At 41.3% G+C, this 17,725-nt stretch overlaps 2 protein-coding genes across 2 annotated transcripts in view; one reads left to right on the top strand and one right to left on the bottom strand.

The window, feature by feature from the left end:
* Positions 1 to 852: 852 nt before the first annotated feature.
* On the top strand, positions 853 to 6,795 carry npas4a (neuronal PAS domain protein 4a). Its single transcript, XM_030144651.1, has 8 exons — positions 853 to 1,381; positions 1,780 to 1,937; positions 2,027 to 2,129; positions 2,232 to 2,541; positions 2,665 to 2,774; positions 2,942 to 3,077; positions 3,171 to 4,960; positions 5,080 to 6,795. Exons 1-8 carry the CDS (start codon positions 1,207 to 1,209, stop codon positions 5,106 to 5,108), a joined length of 2,811 nt encoding a protein of 936 aa, XP_030000511.1. The 5' UTR covers positions 853 to 1,206; the 3' UTR covers positions 5,109 to 6,795.
* A 2,720-nt stretch (positions 6,796 to 9,515) lies between these two features.
* Positions 9,516 to 17,725, bottom strand: part of mrpl11 (mitochondrial ribosomal protein L11) — a 58,073-nt gene continuing 49,863 nt past the window's right edge. The window contains exons 5-6 of the mRNA XM_030145723.1: positions 17,289 to 17,448; positions 9,516 to 9,745 (exon numbers count right to left, since the gene is read on the bottom strand). Of these exons, the coding sequence (XP_030001583.1) occupies positions 9,637 to 9,745; positions 17,289 to 17,448 (269 nt within the window). The 3' untranslated portion in view covers positions 9,516 to 9,636. The remainder of the gene's footprint in view (positions 9,746 to 17,288; positions 17,449 to 17,725) is intronic.

The following is a 17,725-nucleotide window of genomic DNA, read 5'->3' as shown; positions in this document are numbered from 1 at the left end:
TATTGACAAACATCAGACGTTCAAAACAACAGGAAAATGAAATGGAGAATTGTATTATATGAGACATGTGCATCATTAATGTATGACACAGTAATGAATGAAACCCATGCGTAGGTTTCTGCAGCCGCAGCTGTTATCAGATGTGATTTATAGAAGACGACAGAGGGAAGGGGTGATGTGAAACCTCAGCATCAATGTCCGCCTTCTGTAGCCCAGTGACTGTGGCATGTTGTGTTTAGCCTCTGCAGTATCTGAGCAGCATGCAGCATCAATCTCACATGTTTAAAATGTTGACAGTTAACTGCGGTCGAAATGAATTGCGCATCGCAGCTAACAAGCACCTGTCGTGTTTACTGACAGGTCCGGGGCAAACAGGCAGCGGCGGGTATCCTACCTCAGGTGCCAGACATATAAACACACAGACCTCTTTCGTATGCAGCCCAGTCTTCCCATCCCCCCATGCACCCCCTCCTCCTCCAATACACCGGAGTCCGGTGACTCCGTTTACGTTTTACGCTTGCTCCGCCCCTTACTCGGTTTTGTCCAAATCGGGCTTTTTGCGTCGCCGGAGCTCCCGATTTCAGCCCGACGTCATCACCGAGTAGAGGGAAGAGCTGACGTCGAGGAAGAGTCACCGAGAGGAGAGGGCACGGGAGCGGGAGGGGGAGAGCTTCACCACCGCTAACACTGATATGAGACACATCCATCCCCCTCGGCCCCCCCTCTCCTCCACCCCCCTCCCTCCGTTTTACGTCGGTGTTGGTGCGTTGGGAGCCCCCCTACTCCGGCGGAGTCCCAGGCTATATAAGTGACCGGCGAGCAGAGTCCCTCAACCAGATTTACGGGTTCCGGACTTGTGTTCGACAGACGGCTACCACAGCCGCCGATTCACCTGCACTCCGAAAGGAGGGACAGCCATCTAGCAGCCGGCCAGCATCCGAGCTGGACGCTGTGGCGGAGCTAAAGCCCACGGAGAAAGGACAGGAGAAGGTTTTTAAACCTTACTCTGGAAAAAAGAGAGATGAGATGAAAGTCCAATAACACACCTCAGAGCTTTGCACTTTGACAACCCGTCTCTTAATACATCTCGGAGACAGGGCACCCAGACTTCAGCCGAGGCACGACGTCTACCAACACTCCGCTCACAACAACTCTCCAACTAACATCTGGAGGAATTTCGATAGTTCACTGCAACAACAGACCACAATGTACCGCTCAACCAAAGGAGCATCCAAGGCTCGACGGGACCAGATCAACGCCGAGATCCGGAACCTGAAGGACTTGTTGCCCATATCTGATGCCGATAAAGCGCGGCTCTCATACCTGCACATCATGTCACTTGCCTGCATGTACACGAGGAAATCCGTGTTCTTCACCCAAGGTAAGAGCGACTCTACTCTGAATCCAACGACCTGTTGATAAATCTGCTGCATAGACACACTGCAGTTTCTCGCAGTTATTGAATCAACAAGTGGCATCGCAGACAATTGCGTCGACATAGACATTATTTCTGGATAATCTGTATAGTTGTGGGTAATTTGTGAACATTGAAGAATATATGAGATGATGAAGGCGTTAAAATAGCCGCAGTTGTGTCGCTGTCCGTGGTGCTGAAGAGCTTTAGTGGAAAATGACAGCCGCACCGCTATCCATGGTGCTGAAACACTGCGGCCACTATTTTATTACGGGAAACAGGTGTATTTTAATAGTACGTTTCACTGTAATAACAATTTCGGTGTCTTTGTGTTGTTTTCTTTTCTGCATCATGTTTATCTGCAGAAGCGGGAACTGCTTCTGAAGAGACCACAGGATTTCTGTCTTTTCACGAACTGTCGGAGTTGATGCAGGCGCTGCCAGGGTTTCTGATGCTGTTGACTGGGGAAGGGAAGCTCCTGTACCTGTCGGACAGCGTCTCTGAGCACCTCGGCCACTCAATGGTGAGTCTCCACAAGGTCAATCCACCGAGTACTTCTGTTCCAGCTCCGGTATGAGCTTCATAAATAATGATTTTGTGTGTATTTTTCAGGTGGATCTTGTGGCTCAGGGGGACAGTGTGTACGATATCATCGATGCCTCAGATCACTTCATCATGAGGACCAATCTGTCAACCTCTTCATCACTTGAGATGGGTAAGAATATATAATAAACAAAAAAAATGACTTAAATGTGTTTTTCTTGTATTATAAACGAACATAATGTGTAATGAGCCTCCTCTCTCTCCTCTCCCACAGACCGACTCTTTCGCTGTCGTTTTAACACGTCTAAGTCCGTGCGGAGGCAGAGTGCTGGGAACAAGCTGGTTCTGATCCGAGCTCGCTGCCTCTCTCCTCCATCCTCCTCTCCTGCTGCCGGGTCTTACTGGACCTCCAACCCGGTCTGGGTGTGTTTCTGCTCCCCTTTGGAGCCCCACCCAACCCGCTCCAGCCCGGTGGCAGAAAGGGAGTCCACCTCCACACCTCCCCTGGCTGAGACCAACTTATTCCTGGCCTGTTTCCACTCTCAGCACGGTCGGGACATGAGGCTGCAGACTGCCCAGGACAGGTAAGACCACCCCACCTGTTGCTTGAAAATACGAGTTTGCTACTTAATTAAATCCATTTGTTTGAGAACTATAGGAGTAAACCACTATCCTTCTAACGTGTCACCACCCACTCTACCCTGCAGTGTAAGCGCCTATCTTGGCTTTGATGTGACAGCTTTACGCTCTCGCTCCTGGTACAGCCTCCTCCACCCACAAGATCTGTCACATGCCTCCGCTCAGCACCGCAGCCTATGTAAGTGTATTCTTCACACATACCTACCATCACACACCATTTTACAACCATACATGCCCACACAATTACACACTGTGTGCCTACTGGCACATCAACACTGAGAAAAACACTGGGATGATTAATAGGATTACAAAGTGATGCCAACAACTGTTTCTGTTTTTCAACAGTGAGAGAAGGAGGAGAGGGCAGAGCTGAAATGGTGGTTCGTGTCCACACTCAAGACCAGTCGTGGGTTTGGCTCTACATGGTTCTTCAGCTGCAACCTGGAGAAATCCCCATCAGCAGCAACAACTACATTATCAGGTACCCGTTTTATCTGCCCGTCACCCATTCAATATATGGATGAAATACAAAACACACAAAGCTAACTCTGGGTTTCTACTTTTTCTCTTACAGTGACTCTGAGGCTTGGGCAGTGCGCCAACAGCTCAGCTCAGAGCAGACCCAGCTGACTCTGGTTCTGAGTGCAGGTACTTCTCAACAGGAGAGTCTGAGTCTGCAGTCCCCAGAGACCCTGTCCAGCCCAGACCAGGTCTTCACCCCTGGCAGCAGTGGTCTGTCCGCCCAGTCCTTTGACTTCAGCACTGCTGGCTGCAGTGTCGGCTCCTCTGATGAACCAGGGAGCTCTACTGCTGAGGCCATGCAGCTGGAGGGAGACCCTCGCTCCAGTATCTCCTCCCTGGAGGAAGACAGCTTCTTCCAACAGCATCCTACCGGCCCTGATGAAAGCCCATCGGCTGCCTCGTCCCCCACTCCAGTCACTGTTGAAACAGTAGCAGACTTAGACTTTTTAACTCAGAACATCCTCCTGCCCCCCTCCTTTCAGCTCGACCCACCACTGCCAGCTCTCCCCCTCCCCCTCCCTCCAGTCCCCACCTCACAAGCTCAGCAGACCAAAGAGTTTGTGTGCACCCCACCCTACACCCCCCAGATTGGTGGGGCCAGCTTCCCCTTTGGTGAGCCCCATTTCAGTTTTGACCCAACTGGCACTACCACCCCTCCACCCAGTGCTACGACAGCTACTTCCACCACCTCCATGGCCTCCTCAGCTTCTCCCTCAGCCCCTCCAACCACAGCATCCAGCCCCGCTCCCCCCACCACTCTGTCCACAAAGCTCCCTCTGGCACTTCCCGCCCCATCCACTGATCTTCTCTTCCCCATCGAGCCCTGCAGTGGCTCTCTTTATGAAAAACTGCCCCCCACACCTGACAGCCCTGGAGATGGCGACTGCACAGTAATGACCCTGCCTGAGGTCCGGGGCCCCCTGTATGTAGACGTACCCCTGGGCCCCCTCCAGTGTCCCCCCGAGGGCCTTCTGACCCCTGAGGCTTCACCTGGCAAACAGCCCTGTCTCTCCTTCTTCTCTGTGGAGAGAGAGAGGGAGAAGGAGAGGGCAGAAATCTCCCTCTTAGCTCAACATATCAGCTCACTGGCAGAGGGATTCTATCTGGATCCACTCTTGTCCAAACTCTCTCCCCCATCCATGTCCCCTTCCTCCTGCCCTCCCTCCCCTTTCCTGTCCCCTGCCATAGAAAATGCTGATGATTCAGTCCACATGCTTAGGGAGTTTTATCCCATCAAGACTTGGAGAGGTCTGGACATTCCCATCTTCCTTGATGACGATGACTCTCTGTTTGAAGAGAGCATCCTAGAAACCCTCCTCCAAGATGATTTTGCTCCTCCCCAGTCCCCTGGTCTCTCCGCACCCTCCCCATCATCCTCTCCTGTACCCCATCCCTGCAGCCCAAACTCTCCTCAAACCCCAGTGTGCTGGCACCAACCCTCCCAGTTTGAGGGAGTGGGCCACTTCTGTAGCGTCCAATCGGCGCAATGTAACTCCATGGCTGGGTGCGGGGCGACTGCGGTTGCTGAGGCTGGGGTGAAGGCGGAAGGGGAGGGGCTAGTGGAGGAAGCAATGGAGATTGAGGTGGTGTCATCTCCTGTGTCCTCCTGCTCCTCCATTCCAGCTTCCCCTCCCCTCATCCTCACTGCGTCCCCCAGCCCTGTCACCTCCACGCCCATCGCCTCGCCCACGCCCGCCATGTCTTGCTCTCAGTCCCTCCTGGAGGAACTGGCCGTCCTGGAACCCATGTTTGGGGCAGGTGCCTCGATCACCCCTGGCTTAGGGCAACAACCTGAGTTGTATCAACTCCAATGTCATCCATCGCCACAGTGCTTCCACAAAGGTGAGAATCGCTGCAATTCTTCTCTCATTTTCAGCAAAGTTTTATTTGAAAAAGTATACAAATATTTTCAAAGAATGCTTTTCTAATTTATTCTTTCTCTCTTTTTCATTGTCTTTCAGATGGGAGTGGAAGTGTTCCTCCGTTCTAAAATAAGTCTGTGACTTACTTCATTAAGTATGGCATATTGTCATATTTTGTGGAGCCCCTTTTACTGAAAAGTAAAAAATAATTAAGTGTATAAATATACATAATGTATATAAAACTTAAGGACTTTAACTCCTACATGTCTCCTAAGAACAAAGATTGGCTTTATATTTTTGTTCAGTCATAATCTGTATACTACTACAAAACCGGTGCAACATTTACATGATGGTGCAACCGCATGGACCCATAACTGACTGGGTTCTGGGTCCATCTGGTGTATTACAGCTTCTCTGTTATACAAGCTTCAAATATGATCAGACAGAGAAACATCTCTGAACTTTGTAAGCGCTGTTTAACTTCCAGACGCGCACTTGTATTCACTCGTAGTGAAAAATCTGTTGTGAACAAAAGTTAAAAATACATTTCTTGCTATTTCAATAGAGAGATGAATTATAGCACTTTTGCTTGACATGCAGCAACGCAAACCCAAACCTCAAATGTATCGGAAGTCAAATGTTTACAGAGTTTTATAGCCTTAGGAAAACCACTATCAATACATCAAATGAGGAAAGAGATTTCTCACTGAACTCTCATGTCCAGTATTCAGTCCTTCAGCTCTGATTTGAAAGCACTTGATCCACACAGCCTTGAAGGCTACATCATAACCCAGAAACAGTATTCAATTTAAACCTGAAATACTTTGAGCTTTGAGTTTGCTGCTTCAGACCTTTAACATTTCATATTTATCACTCCATCTAAAATCTTGTGTATCAATGTGATGTGCAAACAAAAAAGAAAACATGTGAAGAGATCCTGGCATGTGAAGATCTCAACAATGTTGACGGTGTCCATTGCATTATGAGATGTTAACACCAAACAGAGATTGTCTGGAAGTTTGCCGGAGCTCTGATCATGCCACAAATCCACTGCTACGCTGTACTGTACATTAGACTCTGAATGTGGGCTCTTCAGGTCACCCTTGGCCTGAGGGCAGTTGGCTGGATATTCTTGCAGCATCAATATTTGCAATGCTGGCAGCTTATAGCGGCTCCTGTGTGCCTGAAACGGCCCTGACCTGCTGAACTCTGAACTCTTTATCCATGTCCATTACAAATGGACAGTTACATCGTTGCTCCACTGGAGTGCGGTGTAGTCAGGCACAATTGACTATGTGAATGAGTGATTCTTCTTTTTTGAGAGGGGTTAGAATACAAAAGTTTTGTTTTAAAAAATGAAAATATGGATGGGGTGCTATTTCTATTCAGTTACCAAGCGACACGGGTTGAGAATGGTACTATTCCCATGGTGTCGACATGCTCACGTAGAGTTGTCTACGGTCAAGTAAAGGATTGATTCCTACGTTCTAGCTATTCAAGGCTAAGTTAATATACGTGTAAAATTATTATATTGTATGTGTGACATTTGAAAATGATGTTAATGCATATGCATTATGTCTGTGGATATAGGCATATGTTCTTTTCAGAAAGGCTGTACACATTTGTACATTTGTATGAAACAGTTATTGGTCTGTACATATAAGAAAGAGATTTTTATTGCATAAGATGGAATATATTCAGAACATCTTACTTACTGCAGAATGGACATTGTGGATCAGTGTTCTATTGTGATGCTTATAAGTGTATTTGGTTGTCATACAAATGCATTTATATTAAAGTGCACTTAATGCTGCTGATGCATTTGTGTCGTCAGAACGAAGCCCCCTGTTCCTCCCTCAGCCTCATCATCACCACCATCATCATCCCACCTCCCGTGCCTCTTTTCCTCCCTCCCTTCCACTCTCCTCCATTTCTTCCCCTGGAGCGAGTTTCGCTCAGCAACAGCACTGACGCACACACATGACGAGACAGAATGAGACACTATCTGACTCAGACTGACGCACACACTTGGCATCGAGGTTTTTGCGTGCACAGTCACCTCCCACTTATGATGATGCACATACACATAATAGTAGGCATATGACCCCCCCACCACCCCTCTTTACAAATCACAGTTGCCCACATTCACACGATGTACCTGCAACTCTATCAGTGCTCGGTACCGTGTAAGACTCCATATATAGGCATTCCTGCTCAAGAGCTCTGACTAAAGCAGCCTCCTGCTATTCTCAGCCTCCATTCAGAAGCTTCAGAGAGGGGAGGGCTGGAGAGAGAGGGGAGACAAAGAAAGAGTGAGGGGAGGCTAAAATTAGAGGTACAGTACGGAAAAGAGGGATGTGGGACAAACTGATGATCTGCTGCCACAGGATGGAAATGGGAACCAAATCCAAATGACAGAAAAACACACCCAGATAAACCAGTTTCATGTAAACTGTGATAGAAGATGTAAGGACATGACTGTCATAATGTGAGGCTATATCATTAATTTTTTACATTCCTCTTCCACGGTCATACCTTAGGCCAAAGTATTGAACACATTTAATGGATCTGATAAACCAAACCCTTTCTAAGGTGTCAAAAACATTTGAATATTAAGTTCTATCACTACTTACTGCAGTGTCTGTGATGGAGTGAAGATGAGCAGTGAACAGTAGTGGTACTTTGGTAACTGCTGCTATCTGCTGGCAAACACACACACTGCACCAGAAAAGAGCAAATCATTATTATTACATGTAATAAGCCATGCAAGAAAAAGGTCATACAGAGGCCAGGCTTCAGGACATAGTTTTGTAAGCAGGGACGCTGGAGACACTGTCCAAAGCTTTATAAAAGTTAAGAGTGAAAATATGGCCCCAGATAGGGGACAAATATTTGAAACTGAAATATTAGTATTGTAAATTAAATATTGGGTTTAAATACAAGCATGTGGAAACTGTATCAAACAAATGAGATTCAGATTGAGATTTTATCCATAATTGGCATCCATATATTGGTATTAATATACTGTATTATATGTATAATAATTATATATATATATATATATATATATATATATATATATATATATATATATATATATATATATATATATATATATTCATCCATATTAGTTTATGTGGTGTTAAGAATTTTCTTGCTTAAGAAAGAATACCAATATTGATACATGAAACAAATATGGGAAAATACAAGGACATTAAAGCAATGAGCTGTTTGATATTGTGTTGTGCAACTAATGACTAAGATCAATCAATATTTATACTGACAAATCTCTCACTAGACTTTAAATTAAACAATCAAGAATTTATACTCCTAAAAATCCCAGAGTTTATTTATTTATTTATTTTTTGTTTTATTTTCAAAAATATCTTGCTTTGTCCAAAACTTATAAACATCTAGAGTATAATGATCTAAAGTAAAACACAGGAAATCTCCAGTATGTAGAAGCAATGCCAGCAAGAACTAAGACACAGTCAGGTCCATATATATTTGGACAGTGACACAAATGTTTACACCACCACAGTGGATCTGAAATGAAACAATGAAAATGTGACTGAAGTCGTGACTTTTAGATGTAATTCGAGGAGTTTAGCAAAAATATTGCATTAAGACTTTAGGAATTACAACCCTTCATACAGTCCCTCCAACAACTGACTGACAAGCAGCTTCATGTCCAGATGTGTCATGTTCCCTGGTTATTATATGACAAGTGAGGCTTAAAAAAGGCCTGAAGTTGATTTCAGATGTTGAATTTACATTTAGTAGCTGATGAATTCTCAGTATGAGATCTGAAGAAATGTCAATGCAAGTGAAGGAGGGTGTCATTCAGCTGAAAAAAACAAAATAAATGTATCAGAGATAGCAGAAAATTTTAGCAGTTAGAAAATCAATAATTTGGTACATTGTTAAAGATAAAGAATCTAATGGTGAGCTCAGCAACACCAACAGCCCTGGAACAACATGGAAGACAACTGACTGAACAGACTGAAATGGCCATCTTCAGTTTGAACTCTTGAAACTCTACATCTAAAACTAACTCATAAGTTGAAGGTGTTAGTTTAATTAGTTTCATAACAATTTATGTGGATACTGTAGAAATATGTGACGGAGTACAACTTTGACCAAAAGTCAATAAAACATAAATACAGCCCTTGAACCATGGGATTATTATTGCAATAATCAATATGCTGAGTTGTTCAGATCCTACAGTGAGAAATGTGAAGGGAAAATGTCTGCACAAGTTGATAAGAAGCCAAATTGCCTTCAGAAGTGTTAATAATAGATAATAACATCAAAGAGACTGAATGTACAAGTTGAAGACAAGGCAATTACAGTTTCATTAGTTTGGCTCAGTGGAAATGAATCAGTCAGGGTCATAAATAATTTTGATTTCAAAGCGGCTGCTTTTGTTTCCAAAATGTAAAAGGTAATGTTAAGTCTATTACATTCTTCTAAAAGACTAAAAGCGTTCTTAGATTAAAGAAAACAAAGTTAAAAAGGTAAACGATGACACAGGAAAATCTGACATGTTTTGTTTATTAAGATGAGACATATACAGCGGTAACGTGTTTCATATGAATGGGTTTCATGTACAAACTCAGTATAAATAGGAATGGGGAATCAGCGTATTGGAGGTCTTTATTTCTTTTTGCCTGCTGAAGCCTCGGCTGCGGCGGCGGCTGCTGCATCAGCTTTCAGCTTCTCCTCCCTTTGCTCCAAGAAGACTTTGTACTCTTCAGCTGAGAGGCTAAAAAGGAGGAGGAAGAGAGAAAAAAGGTGATAAAAAGTGATATTCAGCTACTTCGGATGAGTTACTGTTAGAGGAGAATCCAGGTCTCAGTAAAACACAGTTAAAAAGTAATAGCTCGATGTTCCCTGCAGGTCTTTTTTAATGTAACCGGACAAAAGCAGATGAAAAGATGTGTGCAGTGGAGATGCATCGACCTTTCAGCCTTTCAACCTTCAAGAAAGTTCATACAATATAGTTTTTGGCATCATTTTGTTAACATCAAAGACCTAACGCTTCTTTTCCACAGTGCACCAGTTTTCAACAAGTATCCAGGGACAAATTCATAGCGAAACAGGCAAAGATACCCATTTCTCTGCAGACAGCATTCTCAATAAATCATAACGTTCTGCAGCCATGAGACATAGTACGTTTCTAACTAATGGATGTGAAAAGGCATTCTGGGGAAAGTATAAAATCTTTAAGTCAGGAAGAAAATCAAAGGGGGAAGGTTGAAGATCATTAACAACAAAACAAAGCAGCAGCAGACACAAACATGATAATGAACCACCAGAATTCATGGATTTTTATAAGAAAAACTCTGACACCATTCTACCTCAGGGAAATGATGAGAGGTCAGAGCTGTGGGGCTTTTACATGCAGAGATAGATGCAGAAATAACAAAAAATACATAGATTTCATTCTGATAAAAACAGAACGGAAGACGAGTAAAACAGACATAAGAAATACAGTGAACAATTAGATCAAATGGCAGCTCTGGTTTGCTTTTACACACTCATTATCCTTTGTTGTAAAGGATTTTATATCTGCAATTAATTTAACTAAAGTCTTACAGTATGTGCTTCAGTTGACACATCTTTATGGAGAACACTGATTGTCCAGAGATTAATCTACAATGAGGTGTCTTACAGTGTCGACTCTACAAACTGTAGAAAACAATAACGACTGACGCTCTAAAACTAATAGATTGTGTCTCATCAGGATGTGACACTGATGTTATCGGACAGGCTTTCTGTTCGCTGCTTTCAGAGACAGATCGTATAAGGATGTGACATGATCGCAGATGGCATAAATTCATAAGGCACTACTGAGGAGTTTAACATTTATTTTACTGTAATGAATCAGAGACTAATCCTGTTCCTCCTCTGTTTCATCATTCTGTATCATCATTCTTTGAAATCCTCATCTGAGTCCTGTTTTCTAACAGACAGTCATTTACGGCTTTTCTTCTAGTTTAATATAAGATGATACGTTATAGCCACTGAAGGACATCATCCACATTATCTGTTTGGATTTCTACTGCCTTGTTATATGACTCAGCTGATGTATGGAATACCTTATTATCTGTCCAAAACTGTATAATTTTTATTTATTTTTCTAACATTATTACCCTGCCCCCCAAAGGTAGGCAAGGGGTATTGTTTTTGGTTTGTTTCTTTGTTTGTTAACACTCTAGCAACAAAACTATAGGTTGAATTCATACCAAATTGGATTTATAGATTGCCAGTGACCCAGAATAGACGTCATTATATTTTGGGAAAAGCAGGTCAAGGGTCAAATTTTTAATGAATTTTTTAAATCTTTTGTTTCCTCCATTTACTTTAATAGGCCAAATTTAAAATATCTGTAGCAGCAAAACTATTAGTTGAATTCATACCAAATTGGGTTCATAGATTGCCAGTGACCCTTTTCCCATTACTTTTTGGGAAAAGTAGGTCAAAGTTTCAATTTTTTAATAATATTTTCAATTGTTTTTTTCTCCCATTTACTTATAATGGGTGAAATTTCAAATGTCTATAAAAACATCAATTTTGTTTCAATTTACTTCAAACTTGGCACATATATAGAGGAAACTAATACACTGACGTCACCACATGTATAGACATGATGACATCAGCTGGATCGATGCCAAAATAAGGTATAATACATGCAAGGGGCGGGGTTTGTTGTGCCTGGCACCACTTGTTTGTTTTCACAACATGTCATACATACCCCAGTTTATTCCAGTTCTTTGGAGATCAAGTTGATGAGTTGTAATCTATTTTAGTCAATTTTTTTTTACAAAATATACAACAAAAAAAATAAAATTTCTATTGTATTCGTCAACAAATTTTCCTTTATTTACCTCTTGGATGCAAAAGGAATCTTGTGTTTCCGTAGTTGTATTATTTTGAGTTGATAAATTAAAAAGGCATTTCAATTCTTGTAAAGATATATATTAACTTCATGTGATGTGGTAATTCTATCAAGCCATTTATTATCTGCCCATCGTTGCTTTTAGAATGCATGCTTTGCAGATTACATATGTTTCTAATGAGATAAACTCTGCATTTTGTTTTTTGTTTTTTAATGTATTTGCATAATGCTATTTGTTTTGTGTAATTCCTGGACTACGTTCCACACTGTTGACCACAAAGTTGGAATACTTCTGTTTTCAGACACATTCCTCTTTTTATTCCTATTTCTAAGCATCAGTAATCACCTTTGATCAGGTGCAAAGATGATATATGGAGTCCCAGTTACACTTCATCTATTAAGAATAAATCACATGGTCACAATCAGAGAGGAGGTAAAAAACATATGGTATTCTAACTTTATGGTCAACAGTATAACTTTGAAAAGGCCGTGGACTCTAGCAGCACTTAGTTTAGAACTAATTTAACTAATTTATTTAACTCTAAATTTCTAAATTAGGAATAAAATTAAGTAGTTCTATGACAAGTGCCACTGGACGTGCAAAGAAAGAAAAGCTGCATGTTTTTTTCTTTCTCCATACATCCTGGAAGTAAGTGAATTTGTGCCACCACATCCTGCTTACATCTACTTCATATCTTAGACTTAAAACATCATCTCATTTACAAGAGTCACATCTTCATTTTTAATACACTTATAAGTCGATACCTATTTGCTCACATTTAATGCTCTGAATAGATGTATTTTAGTTGTTCATTTCTATGAGCTGATCCCTATTCATGTTCATGAAAATATGTTAAAAGTGTTATCGATTTACTGCAGAATATTATTTTAGTTTTGTTGTAAGAGTAGTTGTACTCTATAATTTCTACAGAAACTAGTTGGTAAATATCACATCAATATGGTTTCTAATTTTTCTAATGATTCTATATCATGTATTAGAGGTTTAATAATCATTTTCATTCTTGTTTATAGACTTTTCTTCCCTAACAGTTATTTGTCACAGCAAAACACTGTGTCTAAGCAGGGATCCGGTCCTTTTCTTTTATGTTGTGGCTCATCACATGGAGGAGTGTGCATTTCTAAATCCTCAATAACCAGGTGTGTGGAGCTGGCTTTCACTTAAACAAAGCTGGTCCAGGTTGGAATTAGTGGAATATGAATATGAATTCCTTTTGGAAATGAAGCTCCAAATATTTAAATGTCCGCTGAGAACGTCAGCGAGTTTAGATTTTAAGTCCCATATCGGTTTGGCATGATTACCAGTCTGGAAAAACAGATGCTGTTTTTGTTTTTACGCTGTGTCGCTCTCAGTTCCTACTGTCTCTGTTTCTTGGAGAGTCTCAGTAGTTCCACAGTATGTAGAGAAGGAGCTGAAGTGAATTTCATTAATCAGAGAATCCTGCACCTGCTCATTTTATTGTTTGTACTTTTATTTTTATTATGAATGTTGCCATAAGTTGGTTATTAAACAGTGGATCCTGATGTTACGCTGCAACTTCTTCCTCTTTTACTTCTAACCATAAACAATACGAAGATGCAACAAAAACTCCTAAAACTGAAGCGAAAACATCCTGATCTCACCATGATGGCTGCAGTTTAGATCAGAACCATCCCACTCCCTCCATGTCAGACGACTAACAAACTAAAAACAAAAATGCAGGTCCAATAACTGCAGTTTTTAGGTAGATTTAATGAGGCTGGATTGTGTTTAAGCTGTCATATTATAAATCATTCGAAGATATAGAAATGGGTGGGTGAAAACTGTAATGAGTAATTGTGTTGAGCATCTGTCACATTTGTGAGGAAACTAATCAGACAGCTGCAGCGCGAGCAGACATTAGAGGGCGGGATTTTCACTGCTATGCCATCCCACCCACTGAAAAATACTCCTGTCTAGTCCCAAACCTATGGCAGAAAATTGAAAAATTCCTATTGTGACCCAACCGCTGAAGTAATGACTCCTATCTTATTCTCACATTGAGGTTAATTTATTAAAGAGGGGGAGTCATCCTAAGGCAGGGGTGTCAAACTCATTTTAGTTCAGGGGCCACATTCACCCCAATAAGATGTCAAGTGGGCCCGATCACTAAAATAATAACAGTGACAAAAGTAAAATTAAATTATGTCAATGTTTACATCTACAAAGTTCCCTTAAAAATCTGATTAACATGGACAACTTGAAATGTCTTAAGAAAAACAGGTGCAATTTTAACAATATTTTGCCTAAGTTTATCATTTACACGTGTGCATTACAACTTACTTTACAATTACAAAAACACAAAATATTTACTAACAGGCAGAATATTGATAAAATTGCACTTACTTCTCTTAAGACATTTCAGATTGTTTATGTTTATTCAGGTTATTCACATTTTTTAAAAAAGGAAAGTTTGTTGGAACCTGAATTAAAATGATTTTGACACCATTGATTGTTAATATCTTAAGTGTAATTTTTGCATTTCACAAATTCATCCCAAGGGCCAGATCTGAATCTTTGGCGGGCCAGCTTTGGCCCCCGGGCCGCATGTTTGACACCTGTGTCCTAAGGCAATACATTGCCTGGTGACTCTGACACCTGACATTTAGCAAAAGACAGTCTTAAGTACATGTCATTTATTATTAACAATTCATATTAAGCCCAATTCGTGTGGAACAAGTGAACGAAACCTGATCTAGTGAAACCTGTAGATCAGTGTTTCTCAAACTTTTTTGAAGAAATACACCTTTACGTCCTCATGAGCCTCCTGCCCCCCCCCAAAAAAAAAAAAAAAAAAATGTAGCGACCTGGGGGGTGTCATAGTGCTCCCTGTGACAAGTTGTCAAGTAAAGAAGTGGAAGAAGAGGGGGAGAGTGTGTCTGACAGAAGATAGAAGAATGCAACAGACGTTACCACCGAAGACCGGGGGGGGGGGGGGGGGGGGATAGTTAGACAGACTAATGCCCCCCCCCATTTCAGTCTCAGCACCCCCCGTCTCATCTTTTTCATTCCAAACGCCCCCCAATGATGTACAAACACCCCCTAGGGGGTAGTCCCGCCCCCATTGACAAACACTGCTGTAGATGATGTGACAAATTAACCCCCAACGTCTGTGTTTGACCATCATCTGTTTTTTACACAAACTCATTATTATTCCCCTGTTCTTATGTCAAAGGTGGACTCACCATTTACAGATCACTGTTAAAGATAGAAAAATGTTCCTTACTGTAGCTGTCATGCAGTCACCCATCTCATCATATTCTGAAATGTGACTTTTCTGAGGGTTGTAAGTTTGCTCCTTCAGTGAGTATTCGTGCTGTACTGCGACACGAACCACCTGAGCTCCTATTCAAAAACACTTTCATTTATCTCAAAACTTTCATTTATCTCCATCACTTGACCTCCATGGACCTTGATCAGGAAATAGACTGAATAAATGCATGACAGAAAGAAAAATGCTGTAAATCTCATAGATGTTGATTCAACGTTGATTGATATAATCACAGGGCGTATTAGTGAAATAAGGTATGTAATATATGATGGATTTTTGCTTTACAAATTACAGACATAGCAAATTTACAGGGGATTTAGATCACAGACGAACTCTGCAATTATTACAGAGGTCTGCAGATAATACTAGTCCTGTGTGAATAGGGCTTTAGAATCATTATTATCTATAAAAATTGACCTACTGTTTGGCTTATGCTTCCCACTTGTGTTTTTCTTCCTTGTTCCATCTAAATAAAACAGGATTCTACAAATACAGTGATCATTTTGGCTTCTCTTTACATAACTTGGGTAAATGAACCCCTTTACATGCACACTAAAAATCTGATCATTATCTGACTTCTGGAGTTATCAGATTATTCAAGTGATCATGTAAGCAGCATAATGTGATATGCTTTATAAGATAACAGCAGTGATTATGAGAACGTGGATTAAAACACATGGATTTTTCCATAATATTCTGATGTCTCCATGTATGTATATTCATTAATCTGATTTATTTTGTTCTTTTACATCTGAGTGTGTGTTTAGAAAAAAAAAATCATAGAAAACAGAAGTGACTTAGTCAAAATGTGAGCAGAAGACAATAAGAGGAAGTTTGAATCTACCATCACTACATTCATATGTACTTTGAATGAAATCTGATAATGGACTGAAACATTTAATCCAGGGTTTTTCAAATATTGCATTTCCGAAGCTCATGTAAACAAGACAGATCTGACAATTATCTGATTACTCCCAGTTAATTAGATTTTTATAGTCATGTCAACAGACCTAATGTATCATCTACCTTTATATACAGTATAAGTTCAGAACCAACAAAAGTTCTGAAGGGTGAATTAATTTGCTTTGCTTAGTTAGATGTAAACTTACTGCATCTACATACAGCTTTGTATAACTGAAGTAAATCATTCAATTAAATAAAAAATTACTTTTTAAATTATTACACGTCTGGCCATGTTTACTCAGTTACTAGGCTGATTCAGTACTTAATGGTCAGATGAGGCTAAAAACCCTTTAAGGCCCAGTTTACATGACAACGCTCTTGGGTGAAAATGACATAACATTTTACCAGATGTGCCTTTCGTTTAGACGGCAACGCAAAAAAAAAGTGAAACCACCTTCCAGAGGGGAAATCTTAAAAATGCTCCACTCTAGCATCACCGTCTAAAGGGTTGAAAACGCAAAACTGGGTTTTCTTGTCGTGTAGAGTTTATGTCACAGGCACGCGTCAGTACAGGAAAAACAACATGTCAGATTATTTCCCTGTGGCAGACCTTCAAGTTGCCCTAGCTGCTCTAATTTACATCCAAGAGTTGTTTCAGCAATTGTCACGAATCTTTATAGAGAGTAGTAGAGAGCAGTGAAGGAAGATGTTCTGTTTCCTGTTTTGTGATTTTATTTCGTACTAGGAGAGAACAGGAAGAGAAGTAGAAAGGTTCAACGCAGGTGCTTGGTCTTGGTGGTGGTGATGCAATCAAGCCACCTGGCGTGCATACCACATTTATAAATAGGATATTTCACACACTTCTGCGTGTCCGTCTGTATACAGATTTTCCCCCCTCAGATCGTTACTGTCTAAACATAGCCTAAAAGACACACTATAGCTACTTCAGGCGTTGATATCATAGTGGCAGTTGAGATCACTTCACACTGACTTCATTGACCTCTGGTGGTCATTTGGGAAACACAGCAGCCTCTGCAGACAACACATGGAACCAGCGCTCTCATGCAGGTCTGTGTGTGCGATTAACATGTACAACCTGTGTGTACTCGATAAATTATTTAGATATGTCTTTTAAGGAAGCTTCTGACACCTCTACTTGTGTTACTGTCATGTTGATATGGTATGCCTTAACTTACTCGTCGACAACTTTGATGCCCAGGGAACGAGCAGAGCCGATGATGGATTTGACGACTGTCTCCAGAGGGGTGTTCCTCATTGTGAAGCAGTCATCCTGGGCTTTCACCTGAGCGATCTCATACACCGCCCTCACCGAAACCATCCCCGCTATCTCATGGCCTTCACACACAAGACAGATGGGGGAGTGTAAATAAAGCAGCATGAAAAATTTACGAGCCATTAACACACAAAAAACGACAAAGTGTGTAGAGATGTGTGTGCTGGACGGTGTGGGGGGAGTCAACAGCGATAACAAGGTTGGAGTAGCTTGAAGCATTAAAAGGGGAAAATCCATAATTCTCTTTTTTTTCTCAAAAAGCACCATCTTTGCCATTTCCTCCCTTTGCAGAGGTCATGAATATAACATCAGTCAGACCAGACCTCAAAGCAGAATCAG

Source organism: Sphaeramia orbicularis, chromosome 10 (assembly GCF_902148855.1).
Source record: "Sphaeramia orbicularis chromosome 10, fSphaOr1.1, whole genome shotgun sequence".
NCBI classification, from domain to species: Eukaryota; Metazoa; Chordata; class Actinopteri; order Kurtiformes; family Apogonidae; genus Sphaeramia; species Sphaeramia orbicularis.
Note: the sequence above shows the minus strand (reverse complement) of the source record. Positions and strands in the feature narration are given on the sequence as shown.

Bases quoted from the DNA above. Each gene is read 5' to 3' on its own strand.
- npas4a (XM_030144651.1), top strand. From the start codon at position 1,207: ATGTACCGCTCAACCAAAGGAGCATCCAAGGCTCGACGGGACCAGATC. The intron at 2,542-2,664 runs GTAAGACCACCC...TCTACCCTGCAG, and splicing joins CTGCAGACTGCCCAGGACAG to TGTAAGCGCCTATCTTGGCT. The intron at 3,078-3,170 runs GTACCCGTTTTA...TTTCTCTTACAG, and splicing joins AGCAACAACTACATTATCAG to TGACTCTGAGGCTTGGGCAG.